General features: G+C 38.6%; 1 protein-coding gene across 1 annotated transcript; it reads right to left on the reverse strand.

Annotated features, from left to right (window-relative positions):
- Positions 1 to 10,347: 10,347 nt before the first annotated feature.
- Positions 10,348 to 21,472, reverse strand: CA7 (carbonic anhydrase 7). Its single transcript, XM_073307941.1, has 7 exons — positions 21,433 to 21,472; positions 19,053 to 19,250; positions 15,572 to 15,690; positions 14,787 to 14,882; positions 14,454 to 14,516; positions 13,012 to 13,167; positions 10,348 to 10,638 (listed from the first exon to the last, which is right to left on the reverse strand). The coding sequence occupies exons 1-7, from the start codon at positions 21,470 to 21,472 to the stop codon at positions 10,516 to 10,518; spliced, it is 795 nt and encodes a 264-aa protein (XP_073164042.1). The 3' UTR covers positions 10,348 to 10,515.
- Between the last annotated feature and the right edge of the window lie 6,121 nt (positions 21,473 to 27,593).

The following is a 27,593-nucleotide window of genomic DNA, read 5'->3' on the forward strand; positions in this document are numbered from 1 at the left end:
CTGTACCCTGCCCCTGAAGGGGGATAAACTTTTCCCCGCTCTAATTCTGTGATACTATTATCTGCTCTATACTGCTAGCTTTGGGCTTCCTCCCCATTTGACAAGTAGATTGGGAAGTAGAGCTTAGAAGTGAGACTGGATCTTTCATTTGGCTGGATTCTGATGCTGCTCATGGAGCTGAAAAAGCGAGAGATTTGGGAGAATCTGAATGCTGAGGAACCGCAATGGTTTGCTGTACCAGGAACACGTGATCCTCATTTATCTGGGAAGGAAGTTCCAGGCAGATAATTGCAGCCTGTTATGAATCTACAATTTTAAAGCTACAGAGAACTTCTCATGCTCTGAATCCTAGAAGAACCCTGCACTCTTGTTTCTGGATAGAAGTTTCAGGAAGAAGCCAAAGATGTCTAAGGAAAAGTAAATGGGATGGGGCCTTACTCTCTTGCAATCAACTCTGCTTCATTAAATAAAATTTCCATATCCCTAATCTGAACCCATACTCACATTCAGTAGTACTTACTCACACAACTAGCCCTATTTTGTTCATTACTCAACATAGATAAAGGGTACAAAACTGAGCCCTCAGTAATTATCAGACCTGAAGCACAAAAGCACTTGATAAAGTTTCACTTAAAGTAGAATCCAATGCTTTCCATGATAACTGATCTCTGTGCAAGGGGTGCCTGGTTTTAGCACTGTATCTCAAGTGATCTGTATTGGCCACTACAAGACTATGTGGCTTCTGATCACAGCTCCTTTTGGAAATAACTAGCACTCTTTCCAAAACCCTTTGTTCTCTCATGCATGGCTCTATTCTGAAAGAACATGGAATATATTTTAAAACTCTGCCTTTAATATTTCCTGGAAGGTCAGCATGAATTTTCAGTCTTTCAACTCTAGAATGTATTTAGACTAAATAATGCTTAAAATAATGACAGAAAATCATTACTACTTGCTTCATAAAGGGAAGACCTATTAGACTAAAAGGGTCTTTCCCAATGTGGGCTGCAAAATGAAAGAAAAAGTTTATCTGGAATAAGAAAATTGAAACAACTGTAATAAGTAAACTTGACTCTGTATTACAAATATATATATCCCGATATATACATAATATTTTTCCATGTTTGATTATGTATATTAAACTGTACAATTAGCTGTTTGTACATGTGACCTTTGCTTAACTAGCCAGAAGATGGCAGTCACTAGTAAGGAGAGTACAAGAATGTGTCTGTTTAATACCACAGATCTGTGCCATCTGAAATACAATATTTCATTTTCAGTTACCTGTACTGAAGTTTAGGAAAAGTTTAGGAAAAATGGCAGTGTTGCTAACTATTCCATTTTATCATGAGCCTCACAGTATTTGTTTTTTTCTTAAACCAACTCCAAAAGTCGTGTGATTGCATGAGAATCTCAGCTAGCTTTCTTTTTCTTTTCTTTCTCCCCCCCCCTTTTTTTTTTTTGAGAAAGGGACGTTTGTTGCCCTAGTTCCACAGAAAATTTGAAAATGTGAATTGTGAAAAGCTACAACACCAAAAGGCAAATATCAAGAACAAAAAGGAACTTCTTATTTTAAAAGAGCTCATGAATTTTAAGTCAATCTCATGATTGTGGGGGCCTGAGTCTTAATTTTTTAATACTCAGGGTTGGCAATATTTTAGAATCATACAGACAGAAAGATGGATTAGGTCACCCAGTCCATTCCTCAAGGGTCAGTGCAGGATTGCTCCCTGCAACATATTCTCCAGTGCTTTTTCTAACTAAGCTTTGGTGGCCCAACCAGTGTGAACTCCATCACTTTCCTGGGGACATTATTCCAAAATCTAAGAGGTAAAACACTTCTGTTTTGCCTCACAATAAAATTAAAATACAAGGGAATAGAAAATTTTGAATGTGCAAAGCTGGACATTCAAATCCCCGATCTCTTACCTGCTCCTCCCCAAAATGGACACTATTTCCCACTGAAGGACTAACATGGTTATTTCTATAAATACACTAGGTCAGATTTTTAAGGGCAGCTTGATCTAGCTCCATTCAAGACAATGGGAGTTTTTCCATTGATTTGAATGGCATCAGGACTAAGCCCCTCCTGATTACACTAGTTGAAGATCTGATCCATAATATCTTCCATTTTGATATGGTATTTCTCTTCAGGATCCACAGGGCACCAGCATAACACATGCAAGTGTTTGCAGCCATAGATGTGTTTTGACAACTCACCCCTTAGCAGCAGTGATTAGTCATACCATATTGAAGAAGAAGGTTTTGCATGGGTAATAATAGCAACATTATAACAAAGATGATAGAATTACAAGCCTGGCAGTATGAAAACTATTAACTTTTCTTTCTTTTGTTCTTATTTTCTCAACACTTTGCACAACATCTGCCATTGATTTCAGTATTATGCAAGGAGAGTACAGTAATGGAATTTATCAGGGACAGTTATGAATCAACAATGTTGTATAGATCAAAATACAGTAGAACCTCAGAGTTACAAACTGACTAGTCAACCACACACTTCATTTGGAACCAGAAGTATGCAATCAGGCACAGAGACAAGAAAAAGAGCAAATATTGTATAGTACAGTACTGCGTTAAAAATAAACTACTAAAAAAAGTAGGGAAAGTTCAAAAAAAGATTTGACAAGATAAGGAAATTATTTCTGTGCTTGTTTCATTTAAATTAAGATGGTTAAAAGCAGCATTTTTTTTCTGCATAGAAAAGTTTCAAAGCTGTATTAAGTCAATGTTCAGTTGTAGACTTTTGAAAGAACAACCCTAAAGTTTTGTTCAGAGTTACAAACATTTCAGAGTTACGAACAACCCCCATTACCTAGCTGTTCGTAACTCTGAGGTTCTACTGCATAGAGATATATCAGATTTCTGAGGCATATCTTTCAAGAATCACACCAGGCTCCTATTTCTTATCATCCCAGATTTCAAGAGTAATCCCAAAACAGGAGGTGAGTCGTTCTGTGTGTTACAGTTCCATTCTAAAGCTAAATCCTGATCCCATTGGTAAAGCTCCCTTGAATTCAGTGGGATCAGCTTTTGGCTCATTGTGACAATGTGATTGAGCAGCTGGGCACTGAGATGAAAGCACCCATCAGGGGAAAGAACAGAGAAAAGCAAAGACAGAATTGAAGATTGAGGTGGACATATTTTTGCTGCAGTTTCCTTTGGGAACAAATGTTATCTTCATATTTAGCAATATCAGGGCTTGCAGGAGGCTGTGTTAGCCTTTTACAAAATATATTCACGTTTTTTTCTGCAAGTCCTTAACCATTTGGAAGATGTTCTTTACTGGAATGTAGCATTATACATTAGTTATATTTCTGTTTTTCTTAAAGCACTGAATCAAAAAGGAATCAAGTACTTGAACTGAAAAAATATCACTTTGATTCAGTATAGCAGTGGTTTTCAATCTTTTTTCATTTGCAGACCCCCCCAAAACTTTTGAATGGAGGTGGACCTCAGGTTGAAAACCACTGTACTATGGTAACAACAACTTTTTACAGACCCCTTTAGACATAGGCTGCAGACCCCCAGGGTCCACGGAGCATAAGTTGAAAACCACTGCAGTATAAAACCAATAGATAAATAGATATGCAGGAATTTGTTTGTTTACTATTTAGCTTAGTCACTGAGACTGTGTATCACATTAGGATTTCTACAAACAGAATATGCTATCTAAAATAGTCCTTGGTTATTTTAATCCCTCTATTATACCACATCTCCTGGCTGAAGGCTGGTGTACACCCAGTTTTGGACCAATATAGTTAAATTGCTGTAACCCATTAGCACTTTTAAATAAATATAAGTGTGTCCACACTAAGGGTTTGCACCAATTTAACTAAATTGGTGCAAAAATTGTGTGTTGACAAGCCCTAAATTCATGCCATACTTCAGCTTCCATCAGGCTGGCACTGAATACCAGCAAGTCACTGATTTCCAATGTATATAGCGCTGACAAAGACAATTGTGAAACCAACCAGATGCCTGATTTGGACACTGGGGCCCAGATTTTTTTCCTGTGCATGTGCAGTAAAGGGCATATAATTTGTACAGTTGTCATAATTGCACAAATGATCACTTAGTTGTCCAATTAGCTGTTGATCTATACAATCCAATATGCAAAGTAATGCACATAGTAGGACTTTATGGAATGTTTCATTGGCAGGATCTGTATTATTTTCCATAGGAAAATACCCAGAGATTTGGGGAGGAGATAATATCACAGAGAATGACCATCATTCTCCCCGATCTGTACTCAAGTATATTCACTCAACCATGGAGCTCCAGAAACATGGACTTGAGATGGAGGGGCTTCTGTGGGATCATGTGGCAAGGGAGAGCATGGGTTTTGCTCCCCTCTACTGATCTTAGCACATGGGATAATATAGGCTCAACTCTGAGATGCCAGACCTGAACGTTAGGGTATGCTTTTCAAAACCATAGCCATTCAGCTTGATCATTTTGAAGGTTAGAGGATCAACGTCTATGTTAGGAACAGTTAAGATTAGACAGTCTGAATGAATGTGTGCTCTTATTTCCAAGGGCACAGTCATTAGCAGAACTGTGCTAAGTGAAAATAGAATCCATCTACTCAATCAGGCTCTCCATGTTACATCTTCTGAAGAACTGGTTAGATTGCTGCTTTGTGGTTTGTTAGTAATGAGTTTAATTTCTGATATGTTCTTTAGCCATATGCTACATTTTTGGGGCGGGAGGTGGATTGCATGTTAGAGATGTTTTCAACTTCTAATATGAATGGTTCCATTCCTTTTTCAATATTCCACCTCCTTCTATCAAGGTATCAGCATTATAACATTCACTCTTCAATTGATGCCAGTAGCTAATGGTTGCTGTAGGTTCATGACATTTCAACTGCACCTGTTATGAGTTTGAGTAGCGAACAATGTAAACAAAATTCTGCTCTCATATTACAATGGGTACTACAAAAATGCTTCTCTAATAATGATTTTTAAAATGGAAAAATGCAGTTACTGTTAATGGTAAGATTGCTTAGAATGTATTTTCCAATTACTCTGTGCTTATGGTTTACACAATTTATGTTTAATTGTCACTCTATTGTGAAAAGTAACATTTCTTATAAAATTTTGAAATTGTCTTAAAGCTCTGTAGGTGAAAGACTCATTATGACGGTCAATACTATTCTGTTCACCACTTTTACAAGACTAGGAAAAATGTACAAAATATGCCTTGTGAGGTATCATTTGAAAACTCATCATGTGCTGAACATTATTGTCCTGGTAAAATAAGTGTATCAATATTGTAAGTGAAGTTATAAGATTCTGCTGTAAAGCATTGTTATAACATGCTCCAAGATTAAGAAAAGCAGGCCCAAACCAATTTTTCAGAGACAAAGACACACGGACATCCCATCCAGGTGTTAAAAGGCTATCACCTGCTTAAGGAGCCATTCTCCAGTAACAAGAAGGTGTAAATAAGAAATTTACATTCCATCACAGAGACTGGTCAGACCTCACAAGAGACTATTTGTCGTCTGCACCCCAGCTGGGGGTAATCCTCAAAGAGAGCAGGGTGGTATAAGAATGAGAGACAGTGGCCTTCAATTTACCTCCCTCCTCTGTCATCTCTGCTCATGACATTGACAGCTCTCAAAGAACAGAACTAAGGGGAAAGGGTCCCAGGCTGAAAGAAGACTCAGCCTGTGAAATTTATTGCAGTGTATTGTGAGACAAAATCTTTTGCTTTTAAGTTCATTTAGTTTAATTTAGGTATTAGCTTGCATTTTACTCTTTTATTTCTTTTGTAACTAATCCTGACTTTTATGCATCATCACTTGTAATCACTTAAAATCGATCTTTCTATAGTTATTTTATCTTAACCAGTGTGTTTGGATTAGAGTGTATAGGAAACTCCATTTGAGATAATAACACTGGTGCATTATCATTTTCCTTTGATGAAATGATGGACTTCTTATGAGCCTCTACTGTTCAGAAGGGTACTGAGCAGTACAAGATGCACATTTCTGGGGGTGGAGGGGATTAAGAATTTTCAGATGTTGCCCTGTATGTAATTCATGAGTGACTGGTCAGAGAGCTCATGTATTTTGCTGGGAGTAAATTTGCATGCTGAATGCTGTATGAGCAGGCCAGGAGTGGATGTTCTGACAGCAAAACAGTGTAAAAGGCACCCCAGGCCAGAGAATTAAGAGGACACAGCTGATCAAGGTCCAGATTGTCCCCTGGATAATGTCACATTCGCCTCTTTACAAATACAAAATAATTACAAAGGGTTAGGGTGTGTACAGCTTATAACTATAACCTATATTGTACACTTATGCTTTTCTACTAGAAATTCCAATGCTTATGCATTTTGACTCCATCAAGAGAAAATAGGAAATTCATAGGGTAACTTTCCTATCAACAGGATACATTTAATCACAGTAAGAATGGTTCACGATTTCTAATCTCAAAGCAAAACAACTCCTAAATATGGGCTTGTTTACACAGGGGGTTATTCCTGATTAACTGTTCCCAATTAACCCCACACTTAATCTGGAATAGTGCAGACACTCTACAGAAAGATAGTTGAGGGTACTAAGCACCTCTCAGAAGCACTGAGCAACTTGTGGGATTGGGCCCCTAAAACTCTTTACAAACAATATTTAAGGACTTGTCTATATGGACACTTAGTTGTTGGCAAGCTGGGTTGTAAATCTACTATGTATTAGTTGGCTGCACACTAAGTGTCCATGTGGACCCTACTGCCTAGTGAACTTTGATCTACCCCCTCTCCCCCTTTGAAATGGGAAAAGATTACAGCACACCATGGAACTTTTAGTGCATGGCAGCAGGTCCACATGGACACTTAGTGCACAGTAGGCTAGCATGGGGTAAATTTACACTCCAGCTTTCCGTGAAATAAATGTTCATGTAGATGAGCCCCGAGTCTCACAACAACCTCAAGAAGTAAATATTATCCCTGTCTCACAGATGAGTAAACGGAGGCAGAGATAGATTAAGTGACATGCTCTGGGTCACAGAATGCCTGTGGCAGAATCAGGAACAGAACACAGGCAACCTTGGTTTAATTAGACTATATTGCCTTCCTCGAGAGTCTCCATTCATAAGGGGAGTAAAGGATTCCTTAAATTCTTCAATCATATAAATGTGCAGAATGAGAGAATATGTGGAAAATCTTAAATGGTAACCTGGCATGTAAATGGCTTTATTGCTGATAATTGGAAAGAAGTGATGTTCCATGGTGGTATTTTTATTTTAGCAATAAGCTATTTGTGGTCAATATAGTATTTTCATTATTGCCTAAGATGTGACCAGGATAATATTTTTATTAACCTCAGGACTATCAAATCTATGTTTTATTTTTAAATGCACATCTTATATTTTAAAATGAGGGTTTGTTTGGTAGATTTTAGCTAAATAAGAAAATAAGAGCTGCCATACTGGTTCAGACCAATGAAGCCCAGTATCCTGTCTCCAACAGTGGCTAGCAGCAGATCTTCAGGAGGGAGTAGACAAAACAGGACAATTCCGTCTGAGGTATAGGGTTGCCTAGAGCCAGCCATTGATAGTCTTAACCTCCATGAACATATCTCATTCTTTTTAAACAGACACATATAGCACTCATGACATTCCTGTTCATCTCTGGCGCAAGGCAAGAAAAGATCTAGCCAAGACTAGAGCTGAATACATCAGATACAGAAAGATGGTGGCCAAGAGGTGCTTTAATTTAGATTACTTCATTTAACAAGAGTGGACCCACTGAGCCACAGAAGACGGGTAGATGCTTTTGTGGAATAAATATGGCATATGTTAGAAATGCTTCTTAGATTACAGGTTTCAGAGAAGCGGCCTGCCCAAGTAAACTGATTTTTTTAAATCAAATGTCTGAGAGGAGTTAAATCATATCTGTATTTGTGCTGTTCACTATGCACATTTCAGGGTCCCTTTGAGACTGAGGAAAACTTGAATCATTAAGTATTTTGGAGCCTCCCTTGATCCCAGGCAAATCTGGTACAGACTTATACAAAATAGTTCTGAAGAAAAAGAACGCACAGCATTTCTCAGTTATGGTGGTGGGGGAAAGCCCTAGAAAAAGTGAGTTACAGCAGGGTGCGGGGGAGTGTTCTTCTAATGCAATACAAGAATTAGACTTGTTCAAAAGAGACCTTGAGCAAGACCCCACATACATTTATTAAAAAAATATATTTGATTTGTTAAAGAATTCCTGCCTTCAGCAATAGCAGCCTGCACTACAGGCTGTACAGATCACATTCATAATGGTCAATCCATTGCACTTCATAATGATTTTCCATTTTCATAGCACCTTCCAGCCAAGGATCTCAAAGCACTTTCTAAACATTGCTGAATTAACCCTCACAACACCCCTGTGAGGTAGGTAAGTATTACTATCCCCATTTCACGGATAAGAAAAATGAGGGATGGAGAGTTTTAGTTTAATTCACAAGCTGCACAGGAAGCACCATGTCTAGAACCCTGCACTCCTCACTCCCAGTATTGTCTCAGGATTTCCGATAACTAATTGGAATGTAGTGATGTCAGTTACAACTAACATCAATGTCAGGTTGATTAGCTGGTACAAAAGAAGTCTGTGGAGAATTTTGCCACCAAAGTGGCAGAAATTCTGATAATACTTTGCCCAGCTGGGGGCCATGTTTCCTCTGAATAGGTGAAGGCACCCAGAGTTGAAGCCTCACAACTACAAGGAGGGCTCAACTTACCCCTGAAACCTAGGGAATGATTCACACATCAGCTACACCAGTGTAAGTCAGGAATAATGCTAGTGAAGTCAGTTAAGTTAAGTTATAACTATTTCAGGCCCCCTAAAGAGGAACACAGCATCTGCTTAACTATGCACAGCAACATCATAAAGTTTAGGGCAAGAAATGAAGGAAACCAGGCTGCAGAGGAATGCACTGACTTGAGGTAGAATTTGAAGGGTTAACATCCATGCCATAACAACAATCACTACAAGTGTACCCACGTCAGTTTTACACCTAACTTACTAAAAGACACAACATCCAGCAGCATGGTACCTTGTCCACTATTTCACAATTTGGCACTCCTACAGAACAGCACCACCTACTGGATCCCCAGCACCATTTCATGCAGCAGATAGGTAGATGTTCTTTAGAAATCCTCCCATCCCAATACTGACAGGGCTAACCCTGCTTAGTTTGGTAAGATCAAACAAACTCACGACACAAGGCAGCTGTACGACTTTTAAGTGGGTGTCCACGGGGTATTCCAAAGCTGTGTACTAATTCTGCAGTGGCAGGGGTGTTTGTTTTTTCTGGGATTTGTCCTTATTCCTATTTTAGTCATTGGGAACACAAAGAAGAGTTAAAATATTTACATTGGATATATTGTGATACACTGACTTCAGTGGGTCTGCTTGAGGGGTAAAGTAGTACTCTTCGTGAGTGGGAGTATCACAATCGGCCCTAGCTTATTCAGAAGTCAACTGCCCTCACTGCTTCTGGGTTAAGTTTGCTAGCAAACTCTCACAATCCCACCCAAGTGGAATAACATTGAGCACTAGTAAACACTGCATTTACTCTGGTTATTTTAAGGACAGTAACAGCTGTCTTAGTCATTTGAATGTAGTCTTATTCCTAGGGAACATCCTTTCAACTGAATTAAACATTAAGGCCCGATAATTATGCATGGCCTACTGGCTTTGGGTGAATGTTTGTACAATGTACAATAATGTGCAGGGAAGATGGGTTATTTGTGAAGCACTGAGTGCATTTATAACGCTATGCAAGTTATTTTTAATAATTATTATTATTTTAAAAATGTTAACACTAAAATTGTCTGAATTAGGCTTCAAAGTCAACCCCATTTGAGGTGAATGGAAGAAATCACATATTTTTTTAGTATGTGCTACTGCTTCAGGCTCTGGTTGCATGTAAGAAGGCAACTGCAATTAATTAGAATATAGTCGAAGTATCTTCTAAACCAGAGGAGCTGGTCAAACTGAATGGAATCCACAGGAAGTCTGAAGGAAGATCTAAGCCTTTGATCTTCCAATGTCAGAGCTCATTAATATTATCCCACTCTTTATTAGATTATGAACAATAGCTCTAATCATTAGAAGTTGTGCCCATCGCTATTATTAGATCATTGCATAAGCAATTTCCCATTCTAAAATATTAAGATCAAAACTTAAAATTATCATTCATAATTTGGAATATCACCACACTATTCTACTGGAGTACACCCTGGATTACTAAATTATTCCTGATTTTTAAAAATGTTCTCTCTTTTAGAGAACAAGATCCCATTATAATTATTTTAAAAGAAGGGATCTGGCCTATTCAAAGCATAAAACCAAGAGGTATTGACTTTTTTGCTGTACCACAACACAGAGTGTTCGTGAAAATGTCTGTTTTGCTTTCTCAATGAGATAATCATCTGAAGATCAGTGGAACTTGGACATGGAAGCACTTGGAAGTTTGAAGCTTATTATTAATTTTCTTCTTTAGGCCTTGAAGGAAGCACGAATTTTTCTTCCCTTAAGAGGTTGAGGGGGGCGAAAATTATTCACCATCTGGATCCTTTCATCTCCCTCGCTGGTGAAGAGAAGAGTTCGGAATTTCTCCAGCTGTAAATTCATATGAAATAACTTTACTACTTGCAAAGGCAATTGGTGTTAATGTAGTTGAAAAAAGGTAAGACGAAGACATTCAATACTTTTCAATATGATAATAGTACATTTTCAAGCTAAGAGCCTAAAAAGACTATTAATGGCAGATGAAAGCCCCCAATGGTTTCTGAATATTAGATACCTCCAAAAGTAATTTGTTTGAAATGCATGATTGGCTCACTTCAATATGTTCACTGTTTTCTATATTTGGAATCTTTAATATGAAAGGTGCAAGTACCCACTTCTGAAGCTTCAGTTCCAGTTAGAGATGAAAGAGACCTGTTCGGTCATCAAGACAATACCCCCACCATTATCAGACTATTTCCTATGGTGTTTTGCTCAGTCTAGTTTTAAATGCACCAGGAGACTGTGTTTCTATCACTTCCTATCGGGGAGAATATTTCAAATGTAATATGTCTCACTGCCAGGAAATTCTTGTGATAGCCTAAAGTTTCCCTTTCTTTGGGCCAGATCAAACCCTGTACTGTGAGTGGATGGTTCAGGAATGCAGAAGATCCTGGAAAACATTCTCAGTTTGTAGTGCGGTGCAGATGGAAAAAATAATAAACAGGGATCTAGAAATATTAGAAAACATCGAAAGGAGATTCAGCTTGGAAATCTGCAAACTAATATATTTATCAAAACTTCTCTGAAGCACAGATATACAATGGGAGGAAGAAATCTGGAAAACAGTAGTGCTAAGTGACCTGGAGGTAGAGGTTATCAAATTAATAATGGGTTATGTTGTTTGGCAAGGGGTAGGCTTGTGGTATCTACAAAACCACCACCACCACAATAAAGACCAATTGGCAACCCTGTAGAGACACTCTCAGGAGAGAGGCCAAAGTTTAAGTGGGTCAAGAGGGGACTAAACAGTCCTCTCACCCTCCAAGGTGAAGCACATGGCGGGCCAGTGAGGGAAACTTGCACTGCTGATGCCTGTGCTATACCTGTTTTGTAGATAAAGAATCTCAGTCTCCAGGGCTGACAATCAGGCACTTTTCACATGCACTAGAAATTCACACAAAAGAACAAAAAAAATCTAGTCAATAAAATCAACAGGAGATTTACATTCTGGTGGAGGTGTTAAAGTTAGGAAGAAAAGAATTAGAGACCTAAAATATAAAATGTTTGGAAACACAATGAATGTGCAGATGTGACTTCTCTCTTGCAAGATGGTTGGATTGGGAGGAAGCCTGCTCTTGTGGCTAACACAAAGGAGTGGAATGTCAGGAGATCTGCATTTTATTCCTGGCTCTGCCACAGACATCCTATGTAATCTTGGGCAAGTCACTTTATCTCTCTGTCTCAGTTTCCCTATCTATAAAATGAGTGATGCTTGTACAGCAGTTTTGAAAATACATAAAAAAGCGAATACCAAATATTTTTCTTGCTATGCCAAAGATCATTTAAACAGCAATATTAAACAAGATTGTTTGGAATGAGTGGCAAATCTGGGCTTGGAGTGAGATATTATATTATACATAATGATTTATTATTCACTCTATAGTACCAAGTATGCAAATATCATCACTGGTAAATTCAGAAAAAAATAAATCCCATCTTATAAGTCTGTGCTTTAAAATGTCTACAGATAGGTTCAATCTCAAATCTCCTCTGCAGTCTCATGTGGCATTTACTTCTCGTGATATCAGTTACTATTTGGGAAGGGGTTATATGAACATTTCTTTTACATTTGTTCAGACAAATATTAAAGACTAAATCATGCTGAGTTACACCAGTATTTGTTAAAACAGAATTTGGCCGATGGGCCAGATTTGTAAAGGTATCTAATGATGCAGATAGGTATCTTATAGGATTTTCAAAAGTGCCTTAGTGCCTAATTCCCATTGAAATCAACAGGAGTTGGGCACCTAGGTACATTTGAAAAGCCCACTAGACACCCATCTGCATATTTAGGTACCTAAATACCTTTGAAAATCTGAACTTAAGTTTTTAAGTCATTTTTTAATTCCTGGCAAATGCAGGAAGAGTGAAATAGATAAGAGAATGTTAATTTGACAAACAGCAAAGAAATTCCAGGCAGGTCCTTGCATTCAACTAAGACATGGCTGCATGGGTGTAAATGAGGGCAGAATTGGGTCCATTATATCTTTGTGGAGGCATAACAAACAAAATGTTGGCTTTCTACTTTATCCACAAAATCTGTAATTCAGTACTTCAAGAGTAGACATCTCTGGCTATTTGCCATTTCTTAAATCAGTCTCACTGTACAAAGAAAACAATCACTGCCTACAGATCCCATTTTGAACCCTACAAAAATGAAGTCAAGAGTATCAAAACTTGGGGACAAGCTGACTGCAAATTTACCTGTTTCTCAGAAATCCTGACAGGCTCTTTCAGCACTATCCACGTTACACTCTCATATAGAGGAGGTGTTGTTAGAGAACCAGGATATGTCCAGTAATTTAGACTTGAGGGCAGGAGGCATTTTGGGTTGAAGGTTCTGAACTGAGCTTTTGTCCCCTGGAAGGAACAGATACGTTATATTTCTTTTTTTTTTTTTAAATGTGTTTAAGGAGATAGATATTTATTGAGAAACAAAACACCAGCTGATAGCTTAAAATTGCAAGAATAATGGGATGATAATTTGGCTCCATCTAAGCACAACAACATCATGAGAATAGCACTTATCTAGTACCCAAATGCTGGCTTAGGGAGTGTATGTCCCTGCTGCCTGTGTTAGCACTGAGCTAGTAAAACAAAAGCTCCACTTGCAATTAGTGCCCCTTCCTCCATGGGGAAATTAGGCAGAAAATCTCTTCTCTGTATAGTGCCCAGCACAAGCTGCTAACTGTGCACACTTCATCACCAGCATTGGCTTCTATGGAATTGTGGAATTCCTGTGCTAATTACTTGCCACTTTTTGTGCCTTACAACTCTGCTTTGTGTCTGGAGCAACCAGGCAATCCAGGCAAAGATTGCCTCTACAATCTAACACGCAAATCTAGAACAAAGATTAGGTCTATCCTGAAGCTGCAGGTGTAATTTCCAACTCAGGTAGGCATATGGCAGAGGGGTGCTGAGCTGGGCTCTGAGTGCAGTGCCAGGAGAGGTTACCTGACTACCTTCAGGGTTACAGTGGTCTAGAACAGGACTCCTGGATCCATGCATTTTTACTGAGCAGATCAGGAGGAGGGGGCACCTGCTCACTCAAACTCCACAGCCAAGCAACTAAAAAATGCCAACGTGTCTGCAAAAATTCTGCTCACCCCAGAACCCAGCAGGAGTGAGGACAAGGGCATCTCTTCCTGACGGGCAGTCCTGCCATTTTTAAAAGGAATTACAAGAAATGCCTGAAGGGGCAACACTTCCTTTTCAAAGCAGGGAAGCAAGTCATTGTCATGCCCATATCGAGTTATGGCCAACCACATATCCACAACATCAGAATTCAATAGTCTCTACTCAAAAAACACGGAGGCACGAACAACATGTTCATTCATTCTGAACTCCTGTTAGCATAAGGGAATTATATTGAAGTTTTGTGAATTAGAGCATACAATTCTAGCATACAAGGCAACCATGAGTGGTGAGAGACAATACATTAGAATGAAGTGTGTTTAAACTATCACATTTACCTTCCCTTGTATTACATTACGTACTAATTATGGGTGAATTTCACGGGGAGGGGATGGAATTTGCTGCTTTAATTTGTTGTTATTTCACTCAAGCTCATGCACTAGTTAAAACTGTTTAAAAGTCATCCAAGTGAGGGGAAGAAAAAAAGATACAAGAGCAAACAAAAAACTTACTTTAAATTTTACCATGTACAAGGTATCAGTTAGTCTGTTCATATTGACATGTTCTTCTCCAGTCTAAAAGTGTAATGGATACAGGTGCATGAGAATATAGATATGATATAGTTAATAATTATGCTTTGAATATATAACAGGCCATTTTCTGTCTTAGGAATGTTCCCACTGAAGCAGGTTTAATTGCAGCCTGCCTTGAGTCACTGCTTCCAGTAAAGTCATTTATTTTCCCCAAACAGTTCTTCTCAACTGTGTGTCTTTAGTTCTTAAAAGGCTGACAGTTTGATGCTTCTCTACACATAAAACAAACACCATTATTTTCATGACTCTTACCTCCAAGAAAATACCAACTACCGCCAAGCCATCTGGAGCTGCTGCTGCTTCTCCAAATGTTGCATATTTCCTGGCATTCCAATGAACCAAGTGGAGCTATGAAGGGGAATCATAAAACAGACATATGAACAAGCTAAATGAGAAAGGCCCTCACACAGGCTGTATTACGCTTAGTAAGCAATAACATCAGTCAATTTATCACATAATAAAGCTTTGCTTGAAGGGCAGATTTTCCAGAAATTCTGAGAAAAACCATCTCAACTAGGAATTTACCAAGTTCCAAAACAGCAGTCCTTTGAGTGAATAAGACAATGAATCTCCCCACTCCCCGCAAAAAAAAACATTCCCAGGGTCAGCTAGAACTACGTCCCTTCTTCCTTATCTGCAAACTACTATTGGCTGTCAGAGCTATGGCCCCACCCCCAAATCATGTTTATTAGGGTAGTGCCAAAGGGCCAACCAAGAACGGGGCCCCCTCACAGTAATACACACAGTAATAGACAGCTAAAGCATAGGCAAATATAAGCAAGAGATACTGGTTACTAATTTAAAGTGTGTGGTGTGGAGCTGTTGCTTCTGGACCCCATTGTGGATAGAGAGAAATGGCCAACTAGAAACTGCATGTAGACAGCATTTCAATTAATGAATATAGATAGCAGTATATTGCTTAGTTAAATGGATGGATGGGCCAAGCTGCAAAATTCAGATCTGGGTGCAAACTGTTCCAAATTTTGTTTCAGGTTTGCATCCTGGTTGTAGTAAAGTGGTTCTGAAAAAGTTCTTACCTCAGAAGGAAAAGATTTGCTGTCAACTGTATGCTCTGATCCTTGGCTGTGCTTCATTCCCCAATGAAAATGAAACTGCTTTAGCCTATAGGGACCTTCAAGGGGACCCCCACTGATCACTGTAAATGGAAGTGCATAAAGAGAATGTAAAAGAGTAAGTATTTGTTTTTTTTTACTGCTTGATTGCAGAAACTAGTTGGATCAATAGTGGAGAAACAGCATCTCTCAAGAGCAGGAGGAGAGAAAAAAGATATTTTTGATATACAGTATACAGAGGAGAAGCCAAAGCCACAATTAATAAAATACAAAGAAAGTGCTTTATCTTGGCTTTCAAATTCTTAGAATTAATAACACAGAGCAAATTTATTCCTGATCGAAGTCAATGAAGTTACATTAGGGATGTATCTGACCCATGATTCAGTGCCACCAAATCTGTTAGAAACTCACAATGTCATCTGTGTAAGTAAATATCTCAGATCAGCTCCCGCTATCCAAGTTTAGGCGAAGATGGGTGAGGGTAAAGAGTTTTTCTTCCTGGCTGATATCAGAGATAGCAGAAAGATTTATACTAGACAGAGAAACACCTTTTTACAGACAATTACTTTTACACAAATTTACCATATTCCTATTTAGCCTTTGGAATTGTAAATTTGAGGTAAGAGGACTGAGTAGCTATCCACCAAGCAAGCAAGCTATGGGTGCTTCCTACTGAAATTCAGAAAGCTGAACTGGTTTAGTATTTAAAAAAACAATTGGAATTAGAAACAGTTTTTGATGTGTTTTTAAATAATTTTTTGGAATTGTAAAGGTACTTGGGACTTTGCGGAAGACAGGGAGTGGATCTGTTGAGTTAGAAGGCGCGGTTTTACACAGCCATAGATCATTTTGCTATGTATTTCCTCTTTAGGATTATCTTTTTCCCTCCAGCAGAAGTTCTCTATTTTCTGTTTTCTGTTAATACCTGATCCTGGTAGAGGAAGTTAATGAAATACCTTGTATTTAACATAGCACCTTTCCTAAGAGGATCGCAAATCATTTTACAAAGGTGGGGAAGACAGATATGGAGAGATTATGGAATTTGGTCAAGGTAAATACAAACTTTTAACATTTTAAATTTTAAAATAATACTTTTAATAAATGCAGCCCATTAATATCTAGGCAATGTGGTCTACATTTATAGAAAGAAAATAACATTTCAGCAGAGTTCTAGTAATTTCCTTGTGCTTTAAAGAGACAGGACACCAAGCAGTTTATCTTCTGTCAAATAGAACTGAAAACTGGTAATTTAAATTATAAATTAAAAAAGTATCGTAAAGCATGCACGCACAGGGTCTGTAAAGTATTTTTTAACAACACAGTCCTTATCATTTTATTTGCTTCCAAATTTTTCATGTTATGGAATTATTTCATTGCTCGTCACATGGAACATTAACTTGTGAAGTCCACAACCCCACCACACTTTGTGTAGGAAACTAGCTTTTATACACCAAAGCACATAAGCACATGCTTACATTCCACTGAAGTTAACTGTACTAAAGTGCATCCCTTTAAAGTTAAGCACATTCTTATGTTTTGCTAAATTGGGGCCTAAATGGGGGCTTATAGGGTAGATGAAATGCATCCCCCTCATCCAACCCCTCATCCCCCCATCAAGTCTGGATCAGTGAACTAAGCTCCTCCATACCCTCTGTACAAGTCACTGGATCTATCTAAGTGCAGCTCTAGTAGCTTCTCTCCAGGTTTGCTCTCCTACTATAGCCCCCTTCATGCCAGCCTAGTAGATGCACCAGGAGCAGAGAGTCCCTTTCATGGATGCTGCGGTGGTGCTCTCCCCTTGAGGAGCAATGCAGGACCCTGTAGTGCAAACCCTCTGAACCTGGGTGAATTTCACTATTAAATGGATAGATTTCTATTATTTATAACTAAATTAAAATTGTCCATGAAGATCGTTTTTCCAGATACATTTTATAAAGTCACTTTCTAAGGCAACATGCTTAAAAGAATCTTTAAAGAAGCTAATTTTAGGCAAGCTCAGATCCATTGTCTTTACTTAAAACACAGAAATTACACTTGCAAATTGATCATTCACTGAGCTGTGTGCTTGTCCTTGCGTTTTTTTCTTTTAAAAGACCCAGTAGCTGTAGCTTAAGCCCACACCTGATAATGCTCTGACAACCTTATGGGATTACTTCAAAGGCAATAGAGAGTACCTCAGGCCATTGCAGAACATTCATTTCTCAGCAACCATAACATTTGGTTTGAATATCAAATTAAACTGGCATCACAAAAGCACCAAACTGGATGAATGACCATTAGTTGCTGACATAAGTTAAAATAAAACAAACTAGCCCATCAGAGACCATTTATATAAAAGCTCTTCTCTACTTACCGGTTACTAATAGATTTCTGATATTCTGTGCTTCAGAATCAGTGTGTAAGTGAATCAGAGCAAAATTTTCGATAGAGGTAAAAGGAGAACAATCTAATGCAAGGGTGGCCAAACTGGCTTGTGAGCCACATGCGGCTCTTTTACAGTTAAAAGTGTAGCTCATGGAGTCCCTCAGGACTTCCCCCGCATTCTCCACCTACTGGACTGTGGGGGAAGCTCGGGACCTCTACCTTACAGCAGGGTGGTGGGGTAGGGGCTTCTGTCCAGCGGGAAGGAGGGTCTCGGGGCTTTAGCAGGAGCGGAGCTGAAGCTCCAAGCACTGTCAGGCACCTCCCACGGGGCTGAAGCCTTGAGCCCCGGCAGGTGTGCCTCGGCTCTCAAACTTCTGAAGATTGTCGTATGCAACTCAAAGTGTTTGTAAGTTTGGCCATCCTGATCGAGTGTTTAACTGCACCAAAACTCACGCTATCTAGAGCTGAAGATGAAGGATAAAAGGTAGCTGCAGCTTGTGTAACATGCACAGTCTGACTCCTCAGCAGAACTAGCCAGAGAGGCCATATCATTTCTGAAGAAGCCATTCTGCCATGGGAAAGAGGAATCAATGCAGAGGGACCATGTTTCTGTGCTGATAGGTCTAGAGCACCGGATATCCACGTGGTCTGTATTTGGCAGAAGTGACAACCTTTCAGTCTCAGGACAATTCAGAGGAACCACCACAAATAGAAATGCAGAGTTTCCTGTCCCCAGATTGAGTTCTTCCTTCCCATGTAGCAATGTGGCTCTGCTAAGTGACACTTTGCACAGAGACTGAGCGCCCAGTCTCTCCACTTTTTAAGCCTCTGCCAGATTGTGGTATTAAAAAAAAAAAAAAAAAAGGCAGGCCCAAGAAAATGGTAAAACAAAAGTGGCTCTAATCACATACCTCAGCCAAGTAATGCCACTAATCTCATATCAGAAGATTTAAATAGCTGCAAAATTGTACACTAAAGCCTTTAATTATACTTCACATAATGTATTTTATCATCTCTCTAGCTAAGAAGGTGAAGAAATATAAGCTACGAGATCTTAATTCTAAGTCAGTATCAGGCTCACCTGTCTTGTCATCAGCATCTTCAAAGTCCACCGTGACTGAGTGGCCATTGTTGGAGATATCAAGAGATGTACACGATTCATATGAGATAATAAGAGGCTTCAGACTAGGATCATAAACTGCTTGCGTGGAGACTATATCAACAGGTGACTGACGATGCCCATGGGCAATGGGATATGATTTGTACCACTCAGAAGGCCCTTTGAAACAAAGGAAAGGAAGACACTGTTACTTCACTTTTGCCACAGATAGAAAAGAATCATTAGAGGTTTTTACGAGCTTCGGATTGAATGCCATGTTCATTGGAAATCACATAAGTTTGTCACCATAGGAGTTATCTGAAAAACTGTGCATTGTCTTGTGTGTGTTTACAGATCCTAGCAGTGCAGCCTGCATCCTGGTGGGCGATTTAGCTCTTTTATGAATAGCATAATGATGGGAACATAATACAGCCACAGGCACACCCAGACCTTTCTGCTTACCCCCAGCTTCCTGTAGAAATTAAATGCAATTACAAATAGATTATTCCAGAATAGACTTGGTTGAGGAATCTCTCTCTCTGTGTTGATATTGTAAACACATACACTGTGTATTTTAGCTTTACTGGGTAGGACAGTGGTAAATGCTTGAGATTCAAATTAGATGCAGATGACTCAGAATGTCTCAGCTACTATATGCTTATTTTTAAACCCATTTTATGACTGCAGTAAATCTTTGAGAGACAGGCATCATTATTCCATAATGCCCACTATACTATTTCTCTACCGCAAGTGAGCAGTAGAGGATGATTATCAACACCTTTGGACTTCCTGACCCCAAAGGAGTGGGATTAAATACCAGTATAATCACACAGCTTTCTGCTCTAGGAGCTGGAGTGCTCTCATGCTGTTTAAGATAACAAGATCATATCTACATCAAACAATGATTTATTGATACCTTTTACTTTTGTTTCACTTGTGTATTTTATTACAACACACAGCAATGTAATTCTTCTAGTCCCTGTTTTGGGAAAGTTATCATGTTGACTTTTTAATACATTAAAAATAACCCAAAGCACTTTAATTGTAGCATTCTCATTTTTGTTGAAGAATGGAAAAAATGTTAATCAGTCACAGGTATAAACTACCGCACTTGCCCCAACCTATGTTAGTTAAAAAAAAAAATTAATGTAACATACTATGTCGGTCTTTGGGAGGCATTGAAGCACTTGCTTATAAACTATATATTTTCCTTTTCTCAATCTGGGGGCTGTTTTTAAAAGAGATCTGGTATTGAAATTCTATTGAAGCCTATTCAGTATAGCTGAGCTTCCTCATCAGCTTGTTATCAATAAAATAGATACATACAATTGCACACACACTTACAAATAATATCTGCTGGAGCTATGCATCTTTCACTCGGTGTTCTAGCTTTCATTCAATCATGTATAAACTTGTTTTACTGCGGTAACATCAGTCATTCATCCATCCATTCTCTTCAAATGATATAGATATTGTAAAAAGAAAAGGAGTACTTGTGGCACCTTAGAGACTAACCAATTTATTTGAGCATGAGCTTTCGTGAGCTACAGCCACGGCATGCATCCGATGAAGTGAGCTGTAGCTCACGAAAGCTCATGCTCAAATAAATTGGTTAGTCTCTAAGGTGCCACAAGTACTCCTTTTCTTTTTGCGAATACAGACTAACACGGCTGTTACTCTGAAACCTGTCACAGATATTGTAAAAATTTTCAGGAGTCTGCATAAGTCTCCACATAAGTTTTCTTTACACATACTTTTTTGAGGAGCGGGAGGTGCAGAAAGAGAATAACTCTAAATTAAAGGGGCTGTTAAACACCAGAAAGAACAGTATCGCTTGTGTAATAAAAAATGCCTCCAATGTTTAAATACTGATCTATATAATTTCTTGGAATTCAAGGAACCTGTATAGCATGAATATCACATTTTAGTCATCTTAGTGGGATCCGACTGTCCATACCACTCCACTAAAGCTCCTTCATTCAAATGATTGTTTTAGAGGGAGAAATAAAACCCCAGTTTACTATCATCATTTGGGGAGGAGATGGCTAAAATATCTACAGGGAAGACTCTCAATGTCCTCCATCCCCATTTAAGAAAGATGCAGGTTTCTTACATACAGATTATGGCAGTGCTGCTGATTATGACAGGACAACGGCAGGTGAAGTTTGTCATCTCCAGGAGCCCTTCTTTGAGTTTTGTTTAATATTGATAAATTAGTTAACCGCCTGCTGCACAATTGATGCCTGCAGATGATGAAATGCAGGCATCTCTGCAAAGATTAGACAAGGATATTGAGGAGCTGATGAGCGGGAGAGAGAGAAAGAGAGAGTGATTAGGTTAGGAAAGGATGGATGTAACATACCATCATCCTGTCCATATCCCCAGCAGTGGTGTCCGGTCATTATGCAGGCTGCTGTGCTCTGCTTTGCTCTCAGCTCTTTGATCCAATTGCTGCAGCTTACCTGCCTTTATAATGACTCATTTGCAGGATAGTGTCTGCCTCTTAAAGACACAGAGCAGCTAAAGCAATTCCTGCAGGAAGAGGGAAGGATCTTGGTTCCTGATGGTCCCACCTACACAGATTCCACTCTGATTTCTGCTGCTGCTGCTCACCCCATTTCCAGTGCCTACTCTGCACTGGTACAAAGGGAACCACTAGAATTCTCAGTGTCCCATTCCCAATATCATATATGCATTCAGTTGCCAGAAGACAATACACTCTCAGGTGGCTAGTGGCATGTGTCCTATATCCAGGGTCAAATCTGGGACAAAGTAGTAGTATTCTCTCAAGCTCCATCCATAAACTGAGCCCTCCCCACTTAATCTGTCAAGGTTAGACATCACTCATAATAAACTGTGCAGATCTTCTTAATAGCATTTTCCTTCTTTTTTCTTGGGTGCTCTGCATGGAGTGACACCATCTGATTGTCATCTTTTTTCTTTTTTAAATATTTTGTTCAACAGTGAAATAGTTAATAATATTTACATTAAAATTATCATTAAGCTTCAGAATCAACACACACATGAGATGAATTAAAGGATTTTTCCCTTCTCAGAGCTATTGACTCATGCTGTCTGCAGACTCAGGCAGACACTACTATATCGGTTTATCCTCAATTCACAATTTGTACCTTTTCTTTGTAATCAGGTTGTCTTTGTAAGGAGACTTACATTTTGTAAAAAAAAAGCCAACATCATAGCTTAGTTTCTGGAACACAAGATGGCAGACTTGAAAGAAAAGTACCAGTTTGCCAAGTCTCCATAACCTGGTCTAGTTCAATGTCTGCCTGTGTAAAAGGGTCAGAGGCAGCCAGATGGCATATCCAATCTGTTGCTTCAAAAGTTCACAAACCCTGAGGAATCTTTGTGACAAGAGGGACCACTCTTCATCATGCTATGACAAAGAAATGTAGGGTCTGGTTGCAACAATCTGGTTGTGGCATGGCTTAAAGGTATCAGCTCAGATGTCTCTACTATGCCAAAGAGACTGTACCAATAGAGACATGTAAATAAAACATTAATTTATCTTTAGCTGGATACATTTTTGACCAATAGCAACATATACTGTAGTTACCAATTAAGATCAATGGATCTGCACCAAATTATATCTGCTCTGAATTTGTCTTGGTGGCTCACACTAACTCAGAGCAATTATTGGTAAAAAGCATATTTTGGGGATGCATGTAGGCACTCAGACTGATCATGCTTCCAAATCCATAATTTTTGCTAGATTTGAGGGTGCCATTTTGTCAAGACTGCATTATACAAATGCATCCGTGGCTTTAATTACAGCAATAGCACATGATGATATGAACGCTTTTACTATGGAACCAAGAAAAGGAAAGAGACAAGAAGAAATAAAGAAAAATCAAGATTCCTCAGGGTTTGTGAACTTTTGCAGCAACAGATTGGATATGCCATCTGGCTGCCTCTGACCCTTTTATGGTGTAGCAGGACACAGGCAGGCATTGAAATTATTGGTATGCAGTACTCACATTCGTGAAGTTATTTCATATGATTTTGTTTCCTTTTTCTGAACCTCTCAGTTTAAATAACGAGCCTGATATGAAACATTTGTGATTGACTGATGCAACCTAATCCACTTTAAACCAGCTGTAGTCTGATGCAATTGTGTCTACACATGACTTTTGCACTGGTTTAATCAAATTAGTTTTTATGCTGATTTTAGCTGAACTGGCTCAGTATTTGTATACTACATTAGATCACTCAGCAGACCTGGGAGACCAGATAACATTTGGGAGATGGGATTTGAAGAGAATCAAAGAATCATTTAGCTGCAAATAGGCAGGAAATCTGTTCTACGTGATTGGGGCAAAAACAGGAAAAGGATCATCTACTCACTCTGGAGTAGCTGGGAAAGGGAAGGAGTCTTGCATTCAAGGGCTATAGGGAATAGGCCGTAAAATTGTAAAAACTGAAGTCAAAGAGGTGGAACAGAAACAATTATATAGAAAACTTGAAAATTCTCCTCTTACATACAGCACAATGCCACTGAAATCCATTTGACATTATATGTAACGATTAGTGTATATTTCCTCCATTCAAAACTATCAAGCTTTCATCTCCTATGTATGTGTTTACATGTGGATAAAAATTTGGCACTAAGAGGAGGGCACAGGAAAATTTCTGAGAAGCGAGGAAACACGTTCCTTTCAGATGTGGGAGAGGAGATAAGCGCTTGCATTTTGAACAGAATTTAAGTTTGGATAGTTAGGATTCAAGGAGAGCGAAAATGCAGGACTGACAGTAGTTGAGAGAAAGCGATAGAGACATTGTGAATAAATGTTCCAACACAGTGCTAGTGAGAGTGTCTAATGCAGAGAATACATGATGTAAAACATCCCCAAAAGCCAATCAGATTTGTCTCTTTTAGGGGCAGTGTCTATTCTGATGTCAAGAAATTCCCTTCTAAATGGGGGGAAGGGTGTGTATCTAATTTCCATATTAGAATATGTCAAGTAGATTATTGTATAATTCTGATGGTTCCATTTGCCCTGGATTTCCATTGATTCTGTTCCTGAAACACTTTTTTAAAATGTTAAGATGAGGGCAGGAGATAGATTCTGATCTCATTTATTTTATAAACATATAAATCAGGAATAATTCCATTGATGTCAGTGAAGTTACACTGGTTTAAGTGAGGAAAATCAGGTAGTAAATGTTCAACTTCTGAGATGTGTGTCTCCAGTTTTGAGCTGAAAGAGCAGCTGCACTTTCTCAGCCCATCTGAGATTGTGGTGCATTTCACGTTTTCCGCAGGCATATGGCTACATCCTAAGATCATTTTCTTGTTGAATGGTAAACTTCAATAAAATATGAGAATTCCATCTACTTCAGCAAAACATGGCAGGTTAAAAGGGCATTCAACACAATGATACTTAACAAATAACTTTTTAAGTATGTCAGGCCCCCCTAAGCTTTATTCTGTTGACCCCTATTTCTCCTTGATGGTAAGAAATCATAGTAGTGTAGTCCAATGAATAGACCACCAGCCTGGTCATCATGAGACTTGGGTTCTATTCCTCACTCTGTCACTGCTGTGTGATGTTGGACAAGTCAGATTATCTCAGTTTCCCCAACTGTAAAAGGAGAATAACTTGCTTTGTAAATTAATTTGAGATCTACAGATGAAAACTGCTGTATACTTAGTATTATTGCTAAATAACTCCAAACAAGACTGGAACTGGTTCCATAGGGGCTGAATAATTCATGTTTTTCAGATTTTAAAAAAATATACATACCTGAATTTTTATGAACAGGCTCCAGACTCCAGACACACTTTGTGTCAGCTGTGACAACAAGCTGGTGCATGCTAATGTGCAACTGTAGAGAGGAGCTAATGAACACAACTTCAGGGACTTAAAAGAAAAAAATAGTTATTTGGTGGTGATGTAGTGAATGGCTGAGAGGTGCTTTGAGTACATATTGATGAGGTAGATCTTTTGTGATTTTCTTTGTAGCCTAACTTTAACAATGGAAGTGGTATATCTGAATCGGCTGTGTGACACCCTGTCATGTAATTAGGCTATGTTTTGTACAAAGTATGCCTTGTAAGGTATTGTTCTAAAAGGCTTGATCTGCCAGACAGTAACATCTTGTTGGAGTGTATGTGCTATCCTCATATGTGAAGTTATGAAGTTTGGCTATGTATGTGTTAGTGAAACATGTTGTGAGGTTGAAAACACCCATGAGAAGCCTTTCAGGTACAACAGTAAAAAGGCCAAACAATGTTAATGGCTCATTGAGGAAATGCATACACGCACAAGGATTACCCCAGGAACTGTGTACAGTAGAAACCTCTCCGAGATAGCATTACACAATGGGAACTGTTTGACCCAGGTCACAGCAAAAGAGTTTTCCAGCAAGTGGGAAGAAGGCTGGGAGGCTGGTGGTTAGAGAGCCGGAATGTGACTGCAGTTGGGTGTATCCCTACCTCTGTGAATGCTGGTGGAAGTGCAAGCGTGGAGGGCTTTGCAACTTGTCACAGCAGCACAGTATGAGCAGGAGGCCAGACTGGTGGGTCAGAGGTACCCCAGTTCCAGGTGGCACCTTGGAGGGAACCCATCATATGGTGTCAAGTGCCTTTTTTGTTTAACAGATGTGGTTGACACTTCATTGCATATTAACAAAATATTGCAGAAGTACTATCAGTGTGGATATAGGCTGTTCACTCTTTGAACCTTTGAATACATTAGATCAGAGCAGATTAAATGTTGAAATGCTCACCATTTGAGAACAAGCAAGCACCTCAAGTTCCTGAAACAGTATCTAGTTTACCTGGTAGTGCATTCTCCCCTTACACTGCAATTATTGATGCTGTCAGTTTCTAGACAATAGCTAAATTAAGGTTATATTTGGATTTTATGTGTAAATTTAAAAAATTCTAACTAGTTGGTAGATCTATTATTATAGTACAAGAACTGCACACAGAACTTTTAATATGTAATAAATTCTAAAGAGAAAGTAGTATAGCAAACCTCAAGCATTCAAAAATTAAGTCATATCACCCAAAAAGCATGAGGTTAGTTTAAAATTCATGAAATTTTAAAAATTAATAAATTTGGAGTCTTTTCACTTATCTTCTGATGTCTGAGGCCAAGGGTTCATATTGTCAAGTTTTTATCTGCAACCATGAAAGTTAGATACTAATACTAGTTGAGATTCTTATGCAATCATATGGTTTCAGGAGCTGGGGTTAGCTAACCCTAACCTTTCCATCGCATCATCCACCGCCAAATATCACAAATTGACACTTTCCCCCTCTCCCAATCCCAAATATCATAAGTTGGCAACATTGTTAAACTGACAAAACCAAACCAAACCAGATCCCTGCCCCTAAAAGCTGATAAATCTAAAGCAATATATTGGCACAGTACAACTAAAAATAAGTCATGGGCACATACTAGTGCTGGTAGGCCTCACTGAAGATTTCAGAGATTTCAGAACAGATTTCAAGGAGGGGAAGGGGCTTGACATATATTGACTAGGCAGCCATTCTAATAGGTGGGCTAGAAGGAAAAGACATAGGAGTCTGTGAAGGAGAGAAAGGAAGGAAAAAGTAGCATAGGAAGAAATGGAAGCCAAGATATGTAGGTTCTATTGGATTTATGGGATGGTTTACATAAAGCAAGCAACATCTGGCCATGATAGCAGTACTCTTCTGACTGAGAGATATAGTTAAATTGTGTATGCGTGTGTTGAAACGATGTATGAAAAAGTAACTCTTTTGGATTATAATTTGTAATTAGTTTGATCACTGAGGATGACAAGGGAACTGTACAAAGACACTAGATAACAAGAATGAAATAAGTCAATATTTGATTTCTGTAAACAGCATATACATGCCAAATATTTTAATAGACACTGAAGTTTCAACAGAAGGGAAAATTTACAATGACATGGCAAACATAAAGCCTGAGAAAAATGAAACTAGCAAAGGATATTAAGTAAAAAAAGGGGAAGCACTATATTTCTTGCAATAAATCATCTATCCAATATACAACTCTAAATCATAATTGCACTGTTATATATTTTAATTCAGTGGATATTTAACAGCTGCCTTGTACATCGTATCCTTGAATTAGACTAAATCTACTTTTATGGGACAACAGATCGGCTAGGATGAGCAGGTTTTATGTTGCATCTTTCTTTGGTACTTTTCGCAAAAAGCATGGTTCAGACCAGTGTATGATGGGATAGTTTGGTCTGTCAACTACGATTTGTATTGGTTCCACAGAGAGACTTTTATGATATGAGAACATGGTTACATTAAAGGCTGATGATGGTGTTATGAGTGATTTTAGATTCTATAACTTCTGTGTTATAATAATTAAGGCATTTTTAGTACGCCTTTGATACTGCCTGTATTGTACAATACCTCTACTTGTATAACCTAACTACAGTTTCCGAAATGTGGGTATCAGAAAAAGGACCTTTATCTCATTCATATTGGTGTTTCATGTTTTAGAAATTTGATACGGAAAACTGGAGTGAGAGTTGTGA

This window comes from Lepidochelys kempii, chromosome 12, assembly GCF_965140265.1.
Source record: "Lepidochelys kempii isolate rLepKem1 chromosome 12, rLepKem1.hap2, whole genome shotgun sequence".
NCBI classification, from domain to species: domain Eukaryota; kingdom Metazoa; phylum Chordata; order Testudines; family Cheloniidae; genus Lepidochelys; species Lepidochelys kempii.